The sequence below is a fragment of the Triticum urartu genome, chromosome 5A, assembly GCF_056163025.1.
Source record: "Triticum urartu cultivar PI428250 chromosome 5A, HENAU_Tu73, whole genome shotgun sequence".
Classification (NCBI taxonomy): Eukaryota; Viridiplantae; Streptophyta; class Magnoliopsida; order Poales; family Poaceae; genus Triticum; species Triticum urartu.
In genome coordinates, this window is record NC_141877.1 from 238,929,396 (window position 1) to 238,951,126 (window position 21,731).

Genomic DNA, 21,731 nt, shown 5'->3' on the forward strand with positions numbered 1-21,731 from the left:
GCAACTGGGATAATTTTCTGAGTCTGGTCCTTCCTAAAGAAAAGTATAAATTTATATGATTGAGAGGATTCGTCTACGTACTAATGATCTTATATAAAGCAAAAGAAGCTTGACATGACTTAAGTGCGATCCATTAAGCATGGCACTATCTAAAAAAGGCTTTTATACCAACATAAAAAAAGGGGGGAGGGGGGATTGTCATCACATCATACAGGGAAGATCTCTTAATTACGCAACACAGAGTCATCACATCATACAGGGAAGATGTCTTACTTACGCAACACAGCAACTATGAACATTCTTTTCTACGCAAAAAAAAACTATGTATACTCTTTGACAAAATTCTGCACACCATATGTATGGGTGGCAAAATGTCCAAAATTCTAGCTGGAGTTGCAACACAGCATCATGTCCCGAGACAGAACCAATTTCCCAAAATGTCCACAGCTCTTGGCATGCCATTTAGGTAACTGCCTCAAGAAAGAACCGTTTTTTTTAATTCAGGGAGGAGTGCACAGCTGACATGGAAACCATTCAAGAAGTTAATCAGAGTAGGCTCCTTTGTAGCCTCATCATTATCTTATCGATTAGTAGTAGCTGCATGGCCTTAATCTTAAACTAGAAGTTTGTAGTAAGAAAAATAGGCCCGCTAACTAAAATTTGCAGCAAGTAAATAACCTCCTAAATTATCACAAAGAATCTTGTAAGTATTTGTGTAGATCTTCCCTAAAAAAAAGTATTGTGTAGATCCCCCTAAATTACTCAATTCTCTCAGGCGCCCGCGCAGCCCCGGGGGGCGGCTCGGGCGAACCCTAGCCGCCGCCGCCCCCAACCCACCCCGACCCACCCTCCCCCGCCACCGTCGGCGGAAGCCGGCCAGCAAAGCTCGTCTGGCGGACGGGGGTGGCGGGCTCGCCCTTCTTCCTAGGGGCGGACTCGGGCTGCGCGCGACGGCGACCTTGGGCGTCTGGCGTGGCGGCGGAGATAGGACGCTGGAGCGGCGGCTCCAGGGCTTGTCGGCGGGGCTGCGCCTCCATGGCTGCCGGGGCAGCGTGGTGGTCAGCCATGGTGGCCCAGATCCGTCCTGTTGTGGGTGGTGGCGGCCCGTGGTGTCGCTGGCGCTTGCCTGCGCGTCCGGGTGGTTCTTCACTCCGGCATGTGGAGGAGGTCATCGGCGCGGCGGGTGCGTCGGATCTGGGTGTGGCCAGATCTGTGGCCGGCATTGTTGGGGTCGGCTTGTTCGGCTGCCGGTATGCGCGGGCAGTGGGTTCTAGCGCCAGATCTGGCCGCAGTCATCCGGCCCTGATCAGTGGGCTTCTCTCCTGCGGGTTCCTGAGGTGCCAGCATGGTTGCCGGGACCCTGGCCGCGGGTGAAGCTGGTGGAGGAGATCCAGATTGGGGGAAACCCCTTGGGCGGTCCTGGTCGGCCGCGCCGACGACGACGCTCAAGGGCGCCGCTGTTCTTCTTGGAGACGTCGGTCTATGTCTGCTCCTGCATTTCCCCCCTCTCCACCTCTCGAGTGTAAACCCTAACTCCGGTGGGCGGCGGCGGCGTCCTTGACGTCGTCACCTTCCTGAAGGCGTCGCCTTCAGGGCTGAGGGATGGTGGGCACTGTGTGGGTCCTTGACGGTTGCTGGTGATGGGCACTGCTTCGGGGGAAACCCTAGGATCTGGTTCTCCAGATCGGACGATGGCGGTATTGCGGTGTCGTTTCTCTCCGAGGAGCATCGTTTGTGGAGCAGCGCTAGAAGACACAGGCAGGAGGTGGAGCGGCTCCGTCTTGCACGGAGCTTCGGTGGAGTTGTCAAGTCATGCCTGGCCGACAGGTGCTACGCTGAGTCATGCCTGGTTGGCAGGTGTTACGCACGATAGCTCTTCCAGAGTCTTCGCGGCTGGACGGACGAGCGCAGGGCGGTGGCATCGAGGGATGTCCGGACTGGCAAGGAGGATACGGATTTATCTTTTGAAGATGGGTCAGTGGTCCGATGAAGATGGCAGCTTCTAAAACGTGTGCAGGTGGTATGCGCTTTAGGTCTGCTGCACCGGTTGTTAGTCCCGATACGTTATGTGGATGGATCGGCGACGACACTGGTTGTAGATATGAGGAGTGAGAGCACTTTTCGTTATCGATTTTGTAGGTGTGAATGTTGGCTTCGAGTGATTTAATGTATATTTTTTGTTAGACCTTTGTGGAATAATTAATAAAAATGATTGCATACATCGATTGATGCAGAGGCCGAGGGCCGAACCTTCATTTCTAAGAAAATAAAAAAATAAAAAGATCTAAATCAAAAGCCAGCCAAAGGATTTGCTACTTGCTAATCCATATTTGTCTAAATCTACAACATGCATTAGTACATGTGTTTTTACAATATGCAAAGTACGCCAACTGATAATGAAAGGATAGAATATATATATACATACATATATATATATATATATATATATATATATATATATATATATATATCTTATTTTTCAGATTTAGCACAGGGCCAAAAAATAAGGTAAGAAGCCAAGCCTCAACGTTGGCTACAAGAACACGAGCCATTTTGTAAATCTGAGATGCTCCAAATGGGTGCAGTCCGCGCTGGAAACCTATACTGGGCAAACATCCTTTTTGGCCATATGTTGTTGAACCAATCCCTAAAACCGATCATGGATCCGGCAAATTTTCGTGTTTTAATTTTTTTCTGAACATATTCAAAATTTGACCCTAGTTTTTTTTTAAAAAAAATCGAGATCTAACCCTTTTCTATCGCCAGAGTCCATGACGGTAAAGTCTAACAGTCTATCGTCAGGGACTTTAGCGTAGGAAACATCGCTACCGCCAACCGGGCTGACGGTAGCCTACACAACCCTACCGTCAAGGTGTTTGGTGGCAGGCACAAGCATGCACTGTGGTCAATATTTGGGAGATTTTTAACGGTAGGGCATGCGATAGGTTGTTATATCCTACCGTCATGGTCCCTAACGATAGCAAAATGATCAGATCTCGAAAAAAATTCAAACCTTGTTCAAACACGAAATTTAGCCTCTATAGACTGCTAACTATACACACAGGTCATCATCGACACTTTGCGTAAACACACAGAGAACTTGGTACTTTGTTAGAAAAAGAAACGAGTCATCGTGGACTTACACCCCCCAAGAAAAAAGGTCTTCTATCTTTGGGATGGGATGATGATAACTTCATCATTCAGGAGACAGAAGCCAAGCCTCTATTTCCTAAGAGTAATTTCAATGGGGTGATCTAATTCATCCGCTGTCGTCTGTTTGGATCGGTGCGGATATAAAAAGCGGCCCAACACGTCGATCTAAATGCACGCGCGTTTGATTTTCGTCCGCGAGCGATTCATTCTCGATCCATTTTTAAGCCGGATTTGCATCAGTGCGGACACGCGACGGACGCGCGCACGCTCGTCTTCTCCTCTCCTCGGGTTCGCGAGTCGGTGGCACATTGGCCTCCCCCCTTCCAGCCAACAGCAACCCATGCCCGTCTTCTTCGTCGCCGACACCGCCGCCAATTTTTGCCGGCAACTCTGCCAGCTGTCGTCGCCTCCACATCCGCCCAGCAACGCCGCCCACTCCCCCGTCGCCCGCCGTCGCCGTCTTGCCGCCGGGGAGCAAACTGCTTCCCACCACCGCTTCCCCCACCGCACAGCCGCCCGCGACCAAGAAGCCGCCTCGCCGCCCCGGCCAGATCCGACCGGCACACTCGTCGAACACCGGCCCACTCGTCGGACGCCGGCAGGGCAGCTAGCTAGTCCGTGCGCGCCGTGACTCCCCTCGCCGGCCGTCTCCTTCGATGCTCGCAAGTTGTTCGACAGTTTGCCAAGGTACGAAATGGACTCCGCCGACGAGTTCTTTTTCCACAATTTCCTTTGCGACTCCGACGATTCGTCCTCCGACGAGGAGGAGGAGATATTGGCTGCCGTGTTGGTCCATCACCACCTTAACAGCCAGCGGCCTTTGTTTCGTGGCTCCATTCAGGGCCACCTTCCGGCGTTGAATCGCAACCGAGAGAGCGGGCATTTCCTTCTTTGAAAGGACTACGTTGATACAACAAACCCGTTGTTCAAACATCAAAAATTCCACCGACGTTTTCGTATGAGTAGGCATTCTTTCAACCGTATTAGAGAGGGGGTGGTCGGCTATGATGACTATTTCGAGTGCAAAGAGGATGCCGCCGGCAAGATCGGTTTCTCCTCTTATCAGAAATGCACTGCCGCCATCCGAATGCTTGCATACGAAGTGCCCAGTGATCTCATTGACGAGTATGTCCCTATGAAAGAGTCTACATGCCTAGAGTCCCTGTATAAGTTCTGCAAGGCTGTTATTGCTGTGTTTGGCCCTGAGTACTTGAGATAGCCGACAGCTGAAGATACAGTCCATTTATTGGCGATGAATGCCAAAAGGGGCTTCCCAGGGATGCTTGGCAGCATAGACTGCATCCACTGGGAGTGGAAGAACTGTCCTTCTGCTTGGCAAGGGCAGTATAAGGGACATGTCAGGGCTTGCACTGTCATACTAGAGGCCGTGACGTCTCAAGATCTCTGGATCTGGCACTCTTTCTTTAGTATGGCTGGATCACACAATGATATCAACGTGCTTCAGCGCTCGCCGGTGTTTGCTAGGCTTGCCGAAGGCAACAGCCCACCGGTGAACTTTACTGTCAATGTCCACAACTACGACAAAGGATACTACCTGGGTGACGGTATATATCCTCAGTGGACCACTATTGTCAAGACAATACCCAACCATGTCGGAGAGAAGAGGAAAAGATTTTTCCCAAAAGCAAGAGAGTGCTAGGAAGGATGTCGAGCGTGCCTTTGGTGTTTTGCAATCTCGATGGGGCATCGTTCGGTATCCTGCTAATACCTGGAGCACGCAAAAACTGTGGGAGGTGATGACTGCTTGTGTGATTATGCACAATATGATCGTAGAAGACGAGTGCCCGAAACGTCTATACGATCAAGGGTTTCAGTTTCAGGGTGAGAATGTTGTGCCTAAGCATGGAGTAGCGGCAACGTTTGAACAGCTCACCCAATTTCATCAAGACATGCGTGATTGAGAAACTCACGTGCAACTGCAAAATGATTTGGTTGAGCATATGTGGGCTCATGTTGGCAACCAATAGATGTATCTTTTTTTATTCATTTGCAAAACTACGTGAAACATTTTTATTTGTATTCGATTTATAAAACTATATTATTTTTATTTGGTTTATTTGACAACATGTTTGAATGCAAGTCATCAATGTAAGATTGGGCAGCCAGCACATATGGGTCGGGGCGTTGGGTGCGCTGCCGACCCATATCAAAAACAGGGCGGACGCCGGGCGGACGGTCGACCCAAACAGACAAAAAGCGGACGAAATCGCCGTCTGTTTGGGTCACCCGATTGAAGTTGCTCTAAGCTCTCTTTTGCATTGCATGCCTTTCTCATACATAAAAAATAGGTTTCCATGAGAATTTCATTTCATTTACTTTACTTATACTCCCTTCGTTCTCAAATATTTGTCTTTCTAAACATTTCAAATGGATTATAAATTATGGATGTGTGTAGACATATTTTAGAGTGTAGATTCACTCATTTTGCTTCATATGTAATCACTTATTGAAATTTTTAAAAAGACAAATATTTAGAAACGGAGGGAGTATAATATACTGTGCGTGACTTGAAAGGAAAGCGCAGTTTGCCGGGTGTGGGGCCCTGGGGACGCGCCAATGGGAGACCGTCCGGGTCCACTCCGATCTCGTGTGAAGATTGGCGCTGCTTTAATCCGAATCTCCTTTTTCTTTTTTGGTTGAAATGAATCTCCTTTGGCTTTTTTTATATAAGAGTGCAGCGTTCTGTCGTACGTAATTGTTTGAGGTGCCGGCCACTTGGTGGGTGCGTGGTGCGCACAGACGTCAAGGCACTGGCTGGCTCCTTGGTTGAGATTGGGGCAACTCCGCAGCTCAGCTTGTTGCGCATCGGTGCATGACGTTTTCATCCGTTTCCAAGTAGCCAAAGAGAAACGGAGTAGCACTGTTGTGCTTATTTGAGCTAGGGATCATGGTGTAGCCTACTACTAGATGGGAATCATGGCAGAGATGGCCATATCTCACCAGATTCGCTAAGACAAAATTTGCCTCGTCTACACCGTACCATTGCCTTCCCAAAGCGCGGCCTAGCTCCTCATGGCCAACTTGACTGTCTCATGGGAATCCTTACTGAGATGCAAAGAAATGACGAGCTCGGGTCATGTTTTCGTTAAGCATATATTGGATAAAGCAAAGTGGCCAAGAAAGCTAATGAATGAGATATGCAATGAGAGAAGTATTTCAGATCCAACTATTAAAGTCCAAAGAAAATGACCAATTAATTAAACAAATATACATACCCAAAAAGGGATTCACCATCATCAATCTCATAAATGCCAAATACTCCCTCCGTAAAAATATATAAGAACGTCTAGATCACTAAAGTAGTGATCTAAAGAAATATAAAAGCGTCTAGGTCGCTCTCTTATACTCCCTCCGTCCGGAAAAGCTTGTCCCAATCTTGTTTCTCAAATGGATGTATCTGGCACTAACTTAGTGCTAGATACATTCATTTGAGGGACAAACTTTTTCAGACGGAGGGAGTATTTCTTTACAGAGGGAGTAATTGTTAGTGCGCAAAAATTATTCCCGATATGGATAGTCATTCAACCCTCCATTCAGGTATCCAGAATGTTACTCGGCTAACTATCTGACCCTCTTGATGCAGAAACTCACTACAATAAGAAATGCATCTCACAAAAGTATATTATGGGAAACACATAATTCTGAACAAAAGATGACAAGCCAGGTTCCTTTGTGACATCTTCTTTCAACACTTCATTCATCCATTGATTCGAAAAACTTATCCTGCAGATAGAAAGGAAGCACATGTATGAATTTCCATATGCGGCTTAAGTGCTTAACATAAGGAAACTGAAAAAAAAAAACAATCCATTTGTAAACGAAAAGATCTCAATGTAATTAGTTAAGAAACATGACCCTTCTATTACTAAAAATTGACAAGTCGCTAGCAACCATACTAAACTGCATATTTTTGAGATCTCTAATAGAAAGAGAAACTAACTAAATTCCGATAACAGCGTACTTTCTAAAAGAAATCAAATTGTGCGTGTATACCAAAAGAAAATAGGGAAATGCATGTGTACATGCACACATGGGTATATAAGCCATCCCCACCATCCACTGTCATAAAGTTGCTTTCAGACTGAAGATCTAACCTAACTAAATTAGTGTGAACCGTTTTGTTTGAAGAGAAAATTCAAAACATGCAATATACTGAATGCTTGACCTGATGTGTGGCCGTATATAATTCTTGGTCCGATTGGATGGTAAAATGTACAATAAATGTCACATCTTGGTGTGTGACCACACAGTTGTGATGAAACTCTAAGCAGAACATTCACAGCTAGGTGACTTGTATCATTATTATTTCGCCATCACTGGGATAGTTTGGAAATTGGAATCATGCAGGTGTACAACAGTACCAATTTACATAAGCTGGATTAGGCATACCTACATATCCAATAGCTAACAAAACTCAAGCTCAAAATCACTTTAAACAGTTGGGTCATATTTCACGTTGTCAAGGTAAAGCCCGTAAGCAGGTGCCATAGGAGGTGCAGCAGTCATTGTCTTTGCATCCAGAATTCTCTCCACTGCATCAAATGTAGGTAGACATATCAAAATAAACATTTTAAAATTTCACTTCAATTCTTGGTCCATTAATCAAAAGACAATACTAGGTGAATGTTCAAACCATCAGCAGTTGTTAGATCTCCTATTCCAACAGCTTTCAGAAGACCGACCATCAATCTTACCTGCATTCGAAAATAATCAGTCATCAGGTTGCAGCAACATCTAATAATCAAGTACTAATGGCAACTATGACAGATACAAAGTTATCTAGTGATAACATTTTCCTCCCTAAGAAAAACATGTTCTTACACAACAACATGGTCATAGAGCACATTTTTGCTACCATGGAATAAAGTAGGAGCTGCAAATGCTTAATAGTACAACTGGCCTTAAACACCAAATGTGTTTATCAAGAAATGGCATGTGACCAGTTCGAGACAGTGTTTGGCTACTCCGAGGGAGCATAGCTGAGATATGCCTGTTTTTGGGACACTTCTTTAGTTGATTACACCTATGCACCTAAAGCTGGATTGCATTGTAGTTTCTCCTGAAGATACGTACAGTAGTAGATTTCATGCTTTACATCCAAATTTCTTCACGAAGCAATAATTATCAAGAAATCTGAACATGAGCACTTGTATCTGTTAGGCATTGGCACAGATCCCAAAAAAACAAATCTTGATAGCACTACGGAAATTAAGAACATTGTTACACTGAGAGTAACTCTCAAATATCCCTAAGAAAAAGAATAGCTCTCAAATATATCAATGGCACTTCTATATATGCTGCTTTTTAAAGATTTTCTAGGCTCTGAAAGTACCCTTCAAAGAAGATGACTTAACCTGGTGGTAAAGGAAAGACTGTGCCCTTGCAGTAACAACAAAGCAGCGGTGCCTTAATCTCTTCCCAAACTCTTGCCCATTCTCGCATACTGATTTCCCACTAGTAGTACTAGAAACATCAGATCCTTCTCCAGAAGATCCCATGAGTGATGCCCTTGAATAAACAAGAGACCCATCTGGTGATTCCATCTCTGATCGCTCTAAGCTTGAAGGAAAAAACATGACAGGAAATACTTCTGTAACAGTAAGCTCATCCAAAGTTCTCACTGGAGATTTTGCCTGTAACAATAATCCCTCCATATAAACACAGTGGATGGTCAAATCCAAGAAACACTGTGCCTTTCTGCACTAGTATTTCTTGATGAACTCTGCAACTGAGAGACAGTTAAGAAGCAAAACACCACCTGACATCCAAATGCTCGAAATGAACTGAAATCATGATGCCCAACAAGTATATTGCATGCTTTCTGAACAAAAACCATCATTAGTAAACCCAGAAACATAATTTCACATCAGAAAACAATTAAGTATGGCTGGAGACCTCACCTTCATAGCTTGTATATTTAGATCCTCAGGTATGTGCCAAGCCGAGTTTTTCTCAAAGATTGACGGTCGCTCAGGCCCAGAAAGTAAACGATAGTGATATCTTCAACAAAATTAGTAAAGCAATAACATCCTCATTACTTCGAAAGGACAAATGGAGTTGTTTATAATCAAGCTACCATTGCTCACACTTTGAAGATAAAGCATAATAGGAGGACTCAAAGTTACTAGCCTTTTAATAAATAGTTTAGACATACGAATGGAATAGTAACAAGATAAATTAGAAGAGTGCCTCATATTATATTGTAGATTTTGCTACCTACGTGCGCTCTAGAGCTTTGTATCTAGCATGGAAATCTGGTGCAACACAACGAACATCAGTCACCATTATGTCACCTTCATTCTTCTGCAGGAAAAATGTGGATCAGAAATAAATATCTACTGCATGAGACTGGTCAAATTATAAAATCTGGAGAACTACATAAATCATTAAGTATAGGTCAAATTATAAAATCTGGAGAACTACATAAATCATCAGCAGGCACGTGTATGTTTATTCAACTAAAGACCAGCTCAACCAAATGAGAAGCACTATAGCTAGATTAGGTCAAAACATACATGTAAAAAATGGTTCACCGCGCATTTTACAACTTCAGGGTCATGAGGTGGCAACTGCAAAAGGGGAAAAGTACATCAACAAACAGAACTAGAAGTGGTATAAGAGCTCTAAAGTGCATACACTTGTTTTAGGTAGTATTCATGGAGATTCTATATCTGACATCAAACCCATGAAGGACATAATTAACATGCAGCGGGCCAAAATGTGTTTTGATATAGACAAAGCATACAATTAATAGTTTATGCATATCCTCAATGTAAGCCAGTTAGAGAGAAAAGTGTATGCATACAAACCACTTCACCAGGCTTCCTTTTACTTATGCGCTCCACATCAACATGACAAACATTTGACAAAGCATGAACACCTGCATCCTGGATTAGCAGATAAATTTTTAGCTGCATATAACATAATGTTGTAAATGGTGAATTATAGATGGGCTTTAGGCCAATATAAACAATAATTCCTGGAAAATCTCAAAGACCCATGTGGGGTTTCATGACATGGTGGTAAGTTTAGTGCCATCCTGGATTTGGAGGAGTTCAGACCAACATATAAGGGATTCTCTTCCACATGCTATTGGAGCTTGAGAAGACGAGTGGTACACCCGCGCTCCTCCTCAGACGCCCGCCACGCCTCACCCATGTCGTGTTTCATGAACGAGCCGTGTTAGAAATAGGCTGAAGTAGAGAAGCAGAGAGGAGCTGGGGCTGAGCACAGAATAGTTTTATTTCTTGGAGTTGTGCCTTGTATTACAGCTGACATCCTGAACCAGTTCATGTGCTAGGCATACTTGTTGTTATCGTAGATGTTCCTGTTGTGTGCTTAGTACATGCTCATACTGCTATCATCATGATTTATTTATAAAATAAATTAATTGGAAAATTGCTATTATTCCCAACAGTAAATAACAATTATCGTGCTATCATGGTGATCTGCCCTACTATCTAGCCTTCCAAGCTCGATTCCCCTTTTGAGGTAGTAGATGGGTATTCACAGCTACCACCTTAACAGAAAGAAGAGGTTAGCCCGCAAGACAGGAAAACACCTGGGTATACACTGAGGCTATAATACAATGCGGATCTGCCGCCATTTTGAAATAAGTTAATTCTATTGATTTGCTGTACAAAATACACATAAATACAAATAACTTAAACAAACCAAGGGTATGCATGCAATGCAACTAAAGAAACAAACTTACATTCCTGGCACATACACTAAACTAAAGTTGCATAAAAATATAACTAAACTATGAAACTCTATAGTCAACTTAGAGCAACACACTGTAATGTTTACAAAACATAAAATAGAATTCAAATATACGTTATTGAGCATACCTTTATTCACATCGACTTATGATTTTGCAGATTATAAATATGTTCTTTAATTAAGCAGCATTATTAATTTTTAATTATATTCCCAACTTTGAATTTAAAATTAAAAAATGAGACATCATTTTTTGAATTATTAGTCTATGGTGCTAATTTTAGTTCAGTACATACCAAGTATACAGTATTCCAAAATAATTGTCCAAAGGCGTAAATAAAAAAATGAATGGCATGGCAGCCGCTATCTGGCTATCCGCAGATCAGGGGCGGAGGCAGAGGGTGCACAGGGTGGGCTGCGGCCCACCCTGAGATTTTGGTTTGACCCGTATACCATAGGAGAATAGAGATTGGTCCGAGAAAAAAATAAAACAGAGCCCAACTAACAGCTAGCAGACCTAACCAGCGTCGGACTGGACACTGGAGACCTGCAGAAGCCAGCCGCCCAGCCCATTATCTTCAGTACGCACTTCCCAATCCCCATTCCCAATTTCTAATTGAATCATTATTAATTAGGAGCTGCTGTGTTTATAAGTATATTTCCCTAAAAAAAGTATATTTGACTGAAAAAATTGCCACTGTATGGCTTATTTGTTGTAAAAATATCCAGCCCAATCTCTGTTTGCATGACATATTTGTTGTCAAATTTTTTTATAGGCAGACCACCCTGTTTTCGAAATCCTAGATCCGCCACTGCAGCAGACCATTATTATTGTGTTAGCTGTGATAGAGAGCGTTTGGGCTTATAGCAGAGTTGCAAGTGTAAAAGCCTAAAAGGACACCACAGTGTCACTACGGCCTCTATTTAGAAAATATATATAGATCTCCAAACGTAAGTAACTACCAAAGTATGAGAAAAGTATTCCAGCAAACTAAGGCTCAGTTTGGCATCGAGGTGAATTATGATAATTGGTAATTCCGTTTGTCTAACCAGCTTTTCCCTAATTACTGTTTATTTAACAAGCTTTTTCCTAATTCCATGGCTAATTTCTCAGCAAAGCACAGTTCACAGCAGTACACTGGACCTAAGAGTGTCATAGCATTTTGCAAAAGCATGATTTGAACTTGTTACGCAATCGGCCTAGACTCTCTAGTAACGATAGTCTTATGAAAAAATAGCCTAGATACCTAATAATTCCAACTGCACCATAATGTAGATCCAGACTTATAGAATAGCAAATGGCCCCTCATATATTATATGGCATGCAATGCAACATGCAACATTCATAAAAAGATTATCTCTGACTAACATATGCAACTAATTAACTCTACAACTACGACAGATTTCTAGGTATATAAAGTAAATTATTGCTTATTGCATCACTGCTTCTATTAAAAAAAACAAATGTGCAATTTGTTTAATCGCTATCAGAAAAAATGCAGATTCAACATTGTTACTAGAGAGTCTAGGCCGATTGCGTAACAAGTTCAAATCATGCTTTTGCAAAATGCTATGACACTCTTAGGTCCAGTGTACTGTTGTGAACTGTGCTTTGCTGAGAAATTAGCCATGGAATTAGGAAAAAGCTTGTTAAATAAACAGTAATTAGGGAAAAGCTGGTTAGACAAACGGAATTACCAATTATCATAATTCACCTCGATGCCAAACTGAGCCTTAGTTTGCTGGAATACTTTTCTCATACCTTGGTAGTTACTTACGTTTGGAGAAAATGCAGATGCAAGAAAAACAAAAGTGCAGAAAAATTTGTTAAATATTGCGTTAAAGCATTTTGTACAATACCGTTCGACTAGAACAGAAGATTGAGACTGGCTGCCCAATGAATTTGTGAAATGCCTCCTGAAATAATTCAAAAACATGAGCTGTCACCGAATCTATTATATGTTTACTACAGCTAAGCAAGCTATAGCAGTAGGGCAGGAAGAAGCAGATACTTTAATTCATAATTTGCTGCACATACATATACATGTATATAACAGTATTCAAATGATTATGTATGCCACCTACAAAATAATAAAATAAACCTCCTTATTCTTTACAATAATCTTATCAAGGAATATCGTACCATTCTTCACAATACTATGCCATCTTCTCCTTCATTCTATCCTTTTATTCAGCAACCTATAGGAACTTATTTCATCTAGTGATTTCTTCTCTTATCTATATCATGTTCTCCATCAAAACAAAGCATGAAATCAAAAAAAACTATTCATTTATTTTTGCTGCAACAGTCTCTAAGGCATTTTCCTTGTCAATGCTACCATCTAAAATGCTAATTTGCACTCGAACTGCTCTGCTACATACAAAGGAAAAGCACACCCATAGAAATGGAACACACATGCTTTTAATGGTATATTATGAATACTACTAAATCAGTTTGGTTCAGCCTCTCCTATGTCTTATGCACCCTATTATAGATATTGGGTCTCCAATAGCAATGCATCAGCAGCATCTTTGCACAGTTAACATGGTTTAAGAGCTAAGATCCTCAACTCCAACTGTAGCCACCACCCAGTACCCACCTGCTATTGGTTATGGGCTTATGGAACTGTCGCCAAATAACAGATCCATCCAATGACAGCTGCAGGCATGTACAGTGGAGAAAGGTAAAATCACAACATTTGATCTGCAAGTACAGATGGTGACAGGAAGAACTGTTCTTCATGACTAGAAGCATACCGACCGACAGCAGACTTGGCACTGCGTGGGGTAAACTACGGCTGGGGGGGGGGGGGGGGGGGGGGGGGAGGGTTGCCGGAAAGAGTTAGGCTTCGAGATGTCGGCTGTAACAGCATGTTAGAGGTGTATGAAAGACAACTGATGAGTTGGTCCTTGCTAATGTAGGCCCAAATGACCAATTAGTACATATGTTCAGTGTTGGGTGTGAGATACATATATACTATATAGTTTGTCTTGGCTATTGTGGCCTGTCCAGTATCAGTTTACCCCATGCCGCCCATTACTATCATGTATATATATGAATTTATGCACCCTTATTTCTGATACAATAGGATGAACCATGAATTACATTCAAGGCTGTAAATTTGCTAATTTTCATGCAAGGCTGTAATATCCATTCTTCCAGGAGAAAATATCTTTTAATATAAAAAACTTAAGGCATAACCAAAATAAATAAATAAAACAGTTCAAGTGTCATAGAATTTTCCTACTGTTACATTTGGAGTCCAACTATTCATCCTATGCACAGTTTACCCCATGTATCTCCAGTTCTACCTCTATAGCTTCCAGCCTTGTGTATTCAAACAAAGGTCTCAATAAGGACATACACCAGAGCAGCCATACTACTGTTTACTGTATACTACTCCCACCGATCCAACTTTAGTTCAAAACTGCGACACTTATTTTGGATAGGAGGGAGTACTGTCTAATGTATGTACCGATACTTATGCAGATACTAATCCATCAAAATGTGACAAATCTATACGCAAGTAAAATAAGGAATATATTATGTGTCCCTCTATAAACATTTACATTTTGATGTACTTATATGAGATTGCCGTTGAAAAAGAAAAACAGAAAGTTCAAACAACATATCTGTCAGGCCCAGCGTATCTCTGAACCTACACAACAATGAGCAACACTGAAGGTTCAGTTAATGGACAGCTCAGATATCGGCAGCGGCTTAAGTCAAGGTTAACAGCTCCCATTCATCCAGGAGTTACCGTTAAAACAGTTTACTTTCATTCACTTTAATACCGAGCTACTGTTTACAGCTCAGTCGCTTGTAATTTCAAACCCCTTTATATGCGGTGCTGGCCTAGCGTAGATGATCTTCTTCCGCTCTCCATCTCACCTACTTCACGAATCCTTCTCAGGGTATGACAAAGATATCCAGAGCAAGGCTATCCTTGGCGGCAAATCGAGTAGGGAGCAGCGGTGGTTCGTGATCTGGCAAAAAAATCCCACCCTCCTCTCCCTTCTCGCAGCGGCGGCAGCATTTGTGTGGGAACAGCGGCGTGGGCTCATTCGGGTACAGAGTGAGCGTCTGGAACAGGTTTGCGTACAAACAATTCGTTCACTCTGAAATCCCTGGTTCGATCTAACTCAGTGTGCTTTCCGAGACTAATACAACCTCCACATTTACTACGTATACTCACTCGTGACAGAGGATTCACCTTATGCTACAGCATTTGCCCACAACCTAAGGGATATCTCCCACAAAGACCTAACAAATGTTTCAAGTTACGCCTAGAGTCATGTACAGATGTGCCACCCGAATATCTCATGGTAAGCATCTCTAACGACATGAATTTAGGTTATCGTTATGATTTCCCAACTCAAATTATGAGAATTTTACCTTGAGGACGCCTACGACGGTGCGCTGGTTCGGCTGCTGCTGGGAACCAGAGAAGCGGGTGCCATCGTACTCCACGGCGACCAGGTATCGCTGCGTCCGGGAGAGCCGCGCGCCGGCCATCGCCTCGCTTTCGGCGCCCGCCTCTCCGCCGCTGTCTGCGTCCGCCGGCGAGATGTCTGACTGGGAGAACCGCTGAAGTTTGGAAGGCGGCGACGGGTCGGCAAGGTAGGGATCGAACGGGCGTTTGGAGGCAGTGGCGATTTCAGCGGAGTCCGAGCTGGCGGCGCTCATGGCTCTTGTGGCGTATGGAATAGCAAGCAAGGGTTTTGGGAGGGGACTTCGTTCTTCCGTCTGCAGCAGACCTGGCAGGCCGGCACGGCACGGCATGGACAACCCAAGAATACGCGGGCCGTGCCGGGCCGGCACTCGTGCCGAGAAAACGGGCAAATCCTAAACGGCGCTTAAGGAGTAAAATGCATGAACCGTCCTTGAAATTGGTGGCAAGGTCCAAAACGGTCCTTAAACTCTGAAACTGCTCCAGTACGGTCCTTAAACTTGCGAATACTAAGTCAATACAATCCTTGAACTCATGGAACCGGTCTCGGGATACGTATGCGCTTATGTTTTGTGTACGGCGCCTCCATCACGTCAGCGTTCATCGCGGGCAACTGATGCGAGGCCGTGGTGTGTGTGCATTCGGCCCCCCAAGATCATGATTTTGTGACTCATCCGCTTCCGCTCCCACCTGATCATCTCGTGAAACAGAAGCTATCGCCCCCGGGACAATGGCGGCGGCCTGATGATCGCCGACAGGTCTAACACGTGAACGCTCCAGGGACGGCGGAGGAAAGAAAGGGCTCGCAGCCGCATCCGCCGATGGGTGCCACGATAGGTGGCTTGATGAGGTGGCGGCGCCGACGTACGGTTGTTCAAATGGAGACGACAATGATGAAGAAACAGAGAGCATCGTCTATACTGTTTATGTTCAGAACTTATCATGTTCCCGTACGGGCAAGAGTTCAGTTAGGATCTATGTGTGAGTTCACTTCATATATGTTTGTGAAAAAGTGTTGCTGTGTTGGCAAAGGTTCAGTTATAACCTATGTGTGTTCAATTCATACATTGCATAAAATTACTGCTGTGCTGGCTAGAATTCAGTGCTAAAGTTCACTTCATATATGTGTTTTGTCAAAATTCAGTTATGCTCTAGCACTGAACAGGCACATTGGAATATATGTATACATTTCTGTCAGAAATCAGTGGAATATTTGTTGGCCAAACTGTACATGCACATTTTCAATCATACATTCAGTCATATTTCTTGGTCTCATTTGTTTTTCTCACTACACATGCATAATCTATCAAAATGCAGATACATTCAGTGATAATTTTTGGTCTCACTTCATATATTCAGTCAAATGCAGATACACGTTGAGCTCACTTCCATTAGAACAAAGGATAGTTCACAAACATTGGAACAAAGAATAGTTCACTTCCATTAGAACACAAGGATAGTTCACTTCATTAACATAATACTAGTGCATAGTTGAGATTACTTAACATCCAAAAGACGCTCAAACAAGCTGCTGCTGGAGCCATCGGCGGCAACGGGAAGGGGAGGCGCGACTGGGATGCCACGGCTGAAACGGGAGGGAGAGGAGCGACTGTGATGCCACCGGCGACGGGAGGGGGAGAGGCGCCAAGGTTGCCGCCATCGCGGTCCCCTTCGACCGAACTGTCTGAAGTGTGGTCTGGCGGAGAGCGATCTGGGAAGTTAAGGATTCAGGCTGTGTTCGAGGATTTTGACCAGGGAGACGACTAACTTTTTCTGACCACGGGCCCTCTATGGTGACGTGGCGGACATGGACGACGCGGCGTACGTGAGCCGTATGTTTATACATAGCCCAGGAATGGTTGCACGAGTTCAAGGACCGTATTGATGCCGTATTCACGAGTTTAGGGACTGTATTGGAGCAGTTTCGGAGTTTAAGGACCATCTTGGACCTTGCCAGCAACTTGAGGGACGGTTCATGCATTTTACTCGCGCTTAAGCGTCCGTTCTTTCCTTTCTCGCAAAGGGACGCACATCCCGGCGCTGGACTGGGCCATCTTCTGTTTCTTTTTCGGTTTTTGCACGCAAAAAACATGTGCCACAGGTAGATTTCTTTTTTTCGCGAATACACAAAGCTTGCATATCATTCATTGATAGAAGAAGAAGAAGATTGAATACAGGTGTGAACAACACATGCACAGACGACATGGTGCCCGAAGCAGAGGGACATGGGGTGCTCAGCCCAAAGAAAGGAAAAGAACAACACGGCAAACTCTCCTAGCCCTGAGAAGCAACTCGAACACAGTGAAGACAACCAGCGTCCAACTCCACCGTCGAGGACGCCGCGAGCGAGGAAGACGACGCCTTCAAGAAGGAGAACAGCGCCAAGACATCATCGTCGTCCGGTCCAGAAGCCCGGGCCTAGGGTTTCCCCTGATGCTTGAAGAGGGGCTAAGACAGAGACCATGGCAGCGCCTCCAAGAAGGGGACGGCACCCGCGGGTGTCGCCGCTACCAGCACCAGCAAGCCGAGCAGGGATTTCGCCCTGGTCTTTGTCCGAGCAATCTCAAGCCACTGGGGCGAAGTGGAGGAAGTTGAAACACATGTCGAAGTCGCCAATCACAGGGAGGGGAGCAACACCCGTTGCCGAAGCCGGTATCGGACGTCACCGGGAGAGCGAGCTACAAATCCGGCAGGAGTAAGAGCAACGCGAAGAGTTGAGCTGGGTTGGGCGACCGGGCGGAGGGGAATTCGGCGGCGAAGACGAAGGGGATGCAACGGTGGCCAGCAACGCGGATGGCCCAAGATCCGGAGATGAGCGCAGATCCGGGCCACCGGGGCCAAAACCACCGGGACCCCGGCAAGCCCAAGAAGCTGGAAGAGGAATGCAACTCCAGGAACATGTCGTGTCCAGAGCCGTGCTAGCGTCGACCACGGGCAGCCAGGAACACAGGAAGGGGACGCAAGTTCATGGCTGCCAGGGGTCAAAGCCAGAACACACTCGCGAGGGGGAAGAGGGCCGCCATGGAGAACAACACAGCCGCCGCGCAATCCGGCTGGCACACTTTGACGGACGCCATGTCGCTGCCATCAATGGAGCTCGGGGGTGGACGATGCGGGTGGGGGCGGGGCGCCGCGGCCAGAGGGCAGCCTAGACCCAGCCAGCGAGGGGCAGCCCACACGGGGAGCCGCAGCCACGCGCGTCCAAAGGAAGGCCGCGCAAGGAGCGAGCCCGATGCCGCACGCGGGGGCCTGGAGTCGCGCCGAGGGGCGGCCGACGAGGAGAGGTCGGATCCAGCCTCGCGGCACGGCTAGGGCATGACGCAGCCCACGCCGAAATAACCGGAGGCATCGAACGAGAGAGCCGCGGGACGAAGCGAGGTGGGACGGGCGAGGCAGGTCGAGCGAGATGGTGGCGAGGGAGAGCGCGAGGGGACAGATCCGCCCCGCCGCCGCCATCCCAGGGGCTGGTGCAACTTCGTCGGTCGTCCCTCCAGCGGCGGCGATGCAGGGGAGGGCGGCGAGGGTAGCTTCCTGTGACAGCGGTGGCGGCTAGGGTTTTCCCCGTGTCGCCAGATGTTGGCGACGCGGGGAGGCGGGGGGCCGGCCTGAGGTCTCAGGTAGATTTCGAACTTGAGACCTCCCGCTCTTACTTAAGCCGCACTAACCACCACGCCACCCACACATCATGTGATCAGTTCCATATTTTTCCTTCTTTTCATCTTTCTTCTTTTATCTTTCTTTTTTTTCTTGTTCCTTTTTTACTGGAATGGTTTGGTTCGTTTTTTACTTTTGCCAAGTTGAATGAACTTTTTTCAAAATTTAATGAACATTTTTCAAAATCGATGAACTTGTTTTTTCCAAATCGATGAACTTTTTTCAAAATCGATCAAGTCTTTTCAAAACCTATGAACTGTTTTCAAAATCGATGAATTTTTTTCAAAACCGATGAACTTTTTTCAAAATCGATGAACTCTTTTTCAAAGCCGATGAACGTTCAAAATCGATGAACTCTTCTTCAAAATTGATGAACTTTTTCTTCCAAATTGATGAATTTTTCTTAAAATTGATGAACTTTTTTTCCAAATCGATGAACTTTTTTCCAAAACCAAGTGAATTTTTAAAAAAATCGATAAACTCTTTTCAAAATCAATGAACTCTTTTTCAAATCCGATGAACATTTTCGAAATCGATGAACTCTTTTTCAAAATCGATGAACTCTTTTTCCAAATGGATGAACTTTTTTCAAACTCGATGAACTCTTTTCAAAATTGATGAACTCTTTTTCAAAACTGATGATTTTTTTTCAAAATCGATGAACTCTTTTCAAGATCGATGAACTTTCCCCAAATCGATGAACTTTTTTCAAAATCGACGAACTCTTTTTCAAAACCGATGAACTTTTTTTAGATCATGAATTTTGTTTTTAAAATTTGATGAGGATATGACTACCTTTGATAATATAAAAAATATTGCATAAATCCATATTTGTGAGGTGATTTCTAATGCAAACTATGCAATAATTTAATTATGTTATCCAGGACAAAAATACTTCACAGACTTTTGTGCCATGTCTAATTGCAGGTGTATGAGACATTTGTACAATCCACGTATGAAGACAAGGGGAAAAAGAAGTTTAGGTGTTGTTCAAAAAGTTCTATCATGTCACTTTTGGGCCAAGAGGAGATAGAGTCCAAGTCTCTCACGTTCTGAACTCAGATTCGGACTGTATAGACATACCTAACTCAAAACGCCAAGATTTCTTTCATCCGGACTCTGAATTGGGTGATTATTTTCTTGTTGGAAAGTAGATTTTGTGCTTTTTCTAACCCAATTGGATCCAGCTTCAAATTCGTCCGAAGTGTTGAGATATTGACGAAACAATCTGAGGCTGCAGCAGAATCCAAGTCAAACTATAAGTCCAAAGTTGTTGTATCACCTCCACTTGGACCCACGAGCCTTGTACGACCTATGGTTAGTTTTAGGCCGCCTTGGGACTGTTCGCACACGAACACGTCACATGTATGCTCGACGCCCAGGGTGATGCACCGTAGCTCACGTCAAAGGAGTCTCACTGGAAGCGCGATTTGCAAGTCGACCGGCGAGAGCTTTTGAAGACCCAAAACCCTACACTCCCGGTAGGGACCCCATCGAGGAGTGCGGCGGCTATGGGATGCCCTAGGTCGTCAAGCCGCCCCTAGAGCCTTGGTATTCGCAGCTCTCCAACATGAAGAACGACGAAGAACGAGGGAGCAAGAATGAGGGAGAGACAAAACGTAGATGAAAAAGTTGTAGATGCGTTTGCGATTGCGTGTTGTTGTTCAATTGGCCGTCACCTCTTGTCTATATAAGAGGCGGGTGGACTTCCCGTACAAGAAAAGGACTTGCCTAGCCATCTAAATCATCAAAACCTAACAAACGCGGACTATTCACGACCTCCGGCCCGGATGTCCGGCTCAAGGCCCGGATGATCCGTCCTAGCCCAGTTTTTTGGCAGCACCTTACTGTTTTGGCTCTAGAATCCACATACAGCCTTGGATTTGGATGATTTTTATATGAAAATCAACCGTCTCGGCGAGACGCACAACTTTCATGTTGAAAACGTTTCGATCTGAGGCCATCTTGATGGTGTTTATAGCCGTTCTAAAATCTATAGCAGAAAAAGTTGTCCAGACGTCCGGATTCCTTCCCGGATTGTCCGGCCTCCATTTGGATCATCCGGGACTGGATCCAGATCATCCGGCTTCATCAAAAAACTTATGGTGTCTTGGTGCTTCAATTTCCCGGATGATCCGGCCCCGGCCCGGATGATTCAGCCAAACATTGCTGCAGCGCACGGTTTTGCTGTAACTTTTGCATATGACCTTGAATGGGGATGATTTTTATATCAAAATCGTCCGTTCCGACAAGACGAAGAACTTCGCAGTTGAAAGTTTTTTCATCCAAGGTCATATTAATTAGGTTTTATGCCATTCTTTAATCTGGTGTCAATACGAGCATCTCTAAGATTGTCATAACTTTCGTATCTGAGCTCCGTTTTGGACCATCTCCATATCTATTTTGATCATCTTGAAAAGAGCCAGCAAATGGTGACACGAACTCATAATTTTAACATCATCTCATTATGGCCTCAAGTCACTCTTTATAATCATGCCATTTTGGAGCGTCAACAGGGACGTCCTCCCACCTCCTTGGTTGCCACCCCTTGCCCCTATATAAGTAGATCAATCTAGAAGCTTTTTACCTGGGTTTTGTTTAGATTAAAGTTCATCCAGCGGCGAGTTCACCAGGCAGGCTTCGATAGGCTTGAGCCTACCCTCCAAATTCGCGGAATTTTTTTTACTACTAGGCTTCAAAATATTTCTTAGGCCCAGCCCAGAAAAAACGGTC

At 44.7% G+C, this 21,731-nt stretch overlaps 1 protein-coding gene across 2 annotated transcripts; it reads right to left on the reverse strand.

Annotated features, from left to right (window-relative positions):
• Nucleotides 1-6,343: 6,343 nt before the first annotated feature.
• On the reverse strand, nt 6,344-15,699 carry LOC125508557 (Pseudouridine synthase family protein). Of its 2 annotated transcripts, none has more exons than XM_048673298.2 (11): nt 15,290-15,699; nt 12,754-12,810; nt 9,984-10,061; nt 9,690-9,743; nt 9,395-9,477; nt 9,075-9,174; nt 8,933-8,995; nt 8,529-8,807; nt 7,808-7,868; nt 7,568-7,706; nt 6,344-6,897 (listed from the first exon to the last, which is right to left on the reverse strand). In XM_048673298.2, the coding sequence occupies exons 1-10, from the start codon at nt 15,674-15,676 to the stop codon at nt 7,606-7,608; spliced, it is 1,263 nt and encodes a 420-aa protein (XP_048529255.1). In that variant the 5' UTR covers nt 15,677-15,699; the 3' UTR covers nt 6,344-6,897; nt 7,568-7,605. The 2 variants fall into 2 exon arrangements, with proteins under 2 accessions (XP_048529255.1, XP_048529254.1); XM_048673297.2 differs by having other exon boundaries at nt 7,564-7,706.
• Nucleotides 15,700-21,731: the final 6,032 nt, after the last annotated feature.

Coding starts and splice junctions, on each gene's coding strand:
- LOC125508557 (XM_048673298.2), bottom strand. CDS start 15,676: ATGCCGTGCCGTGCCGGCCTGCCAGGTCTGCTGCAGACGGAAGAACGA. Junction 9,175..9,394: donor TACAAAGCTCTAGAGCGCAC/GTAGGTAGCAAA, acceptor ATTTTGTTGAAG/ATATCACTATCGTTTACTTT. Junction 8,808..8,932: donor TTCGAGCATTTGGATGTCAG/GTGGTGTTTTGC, acceptor TTATTGTTACAG/GCAAAATCTCCAGTGAGAAC.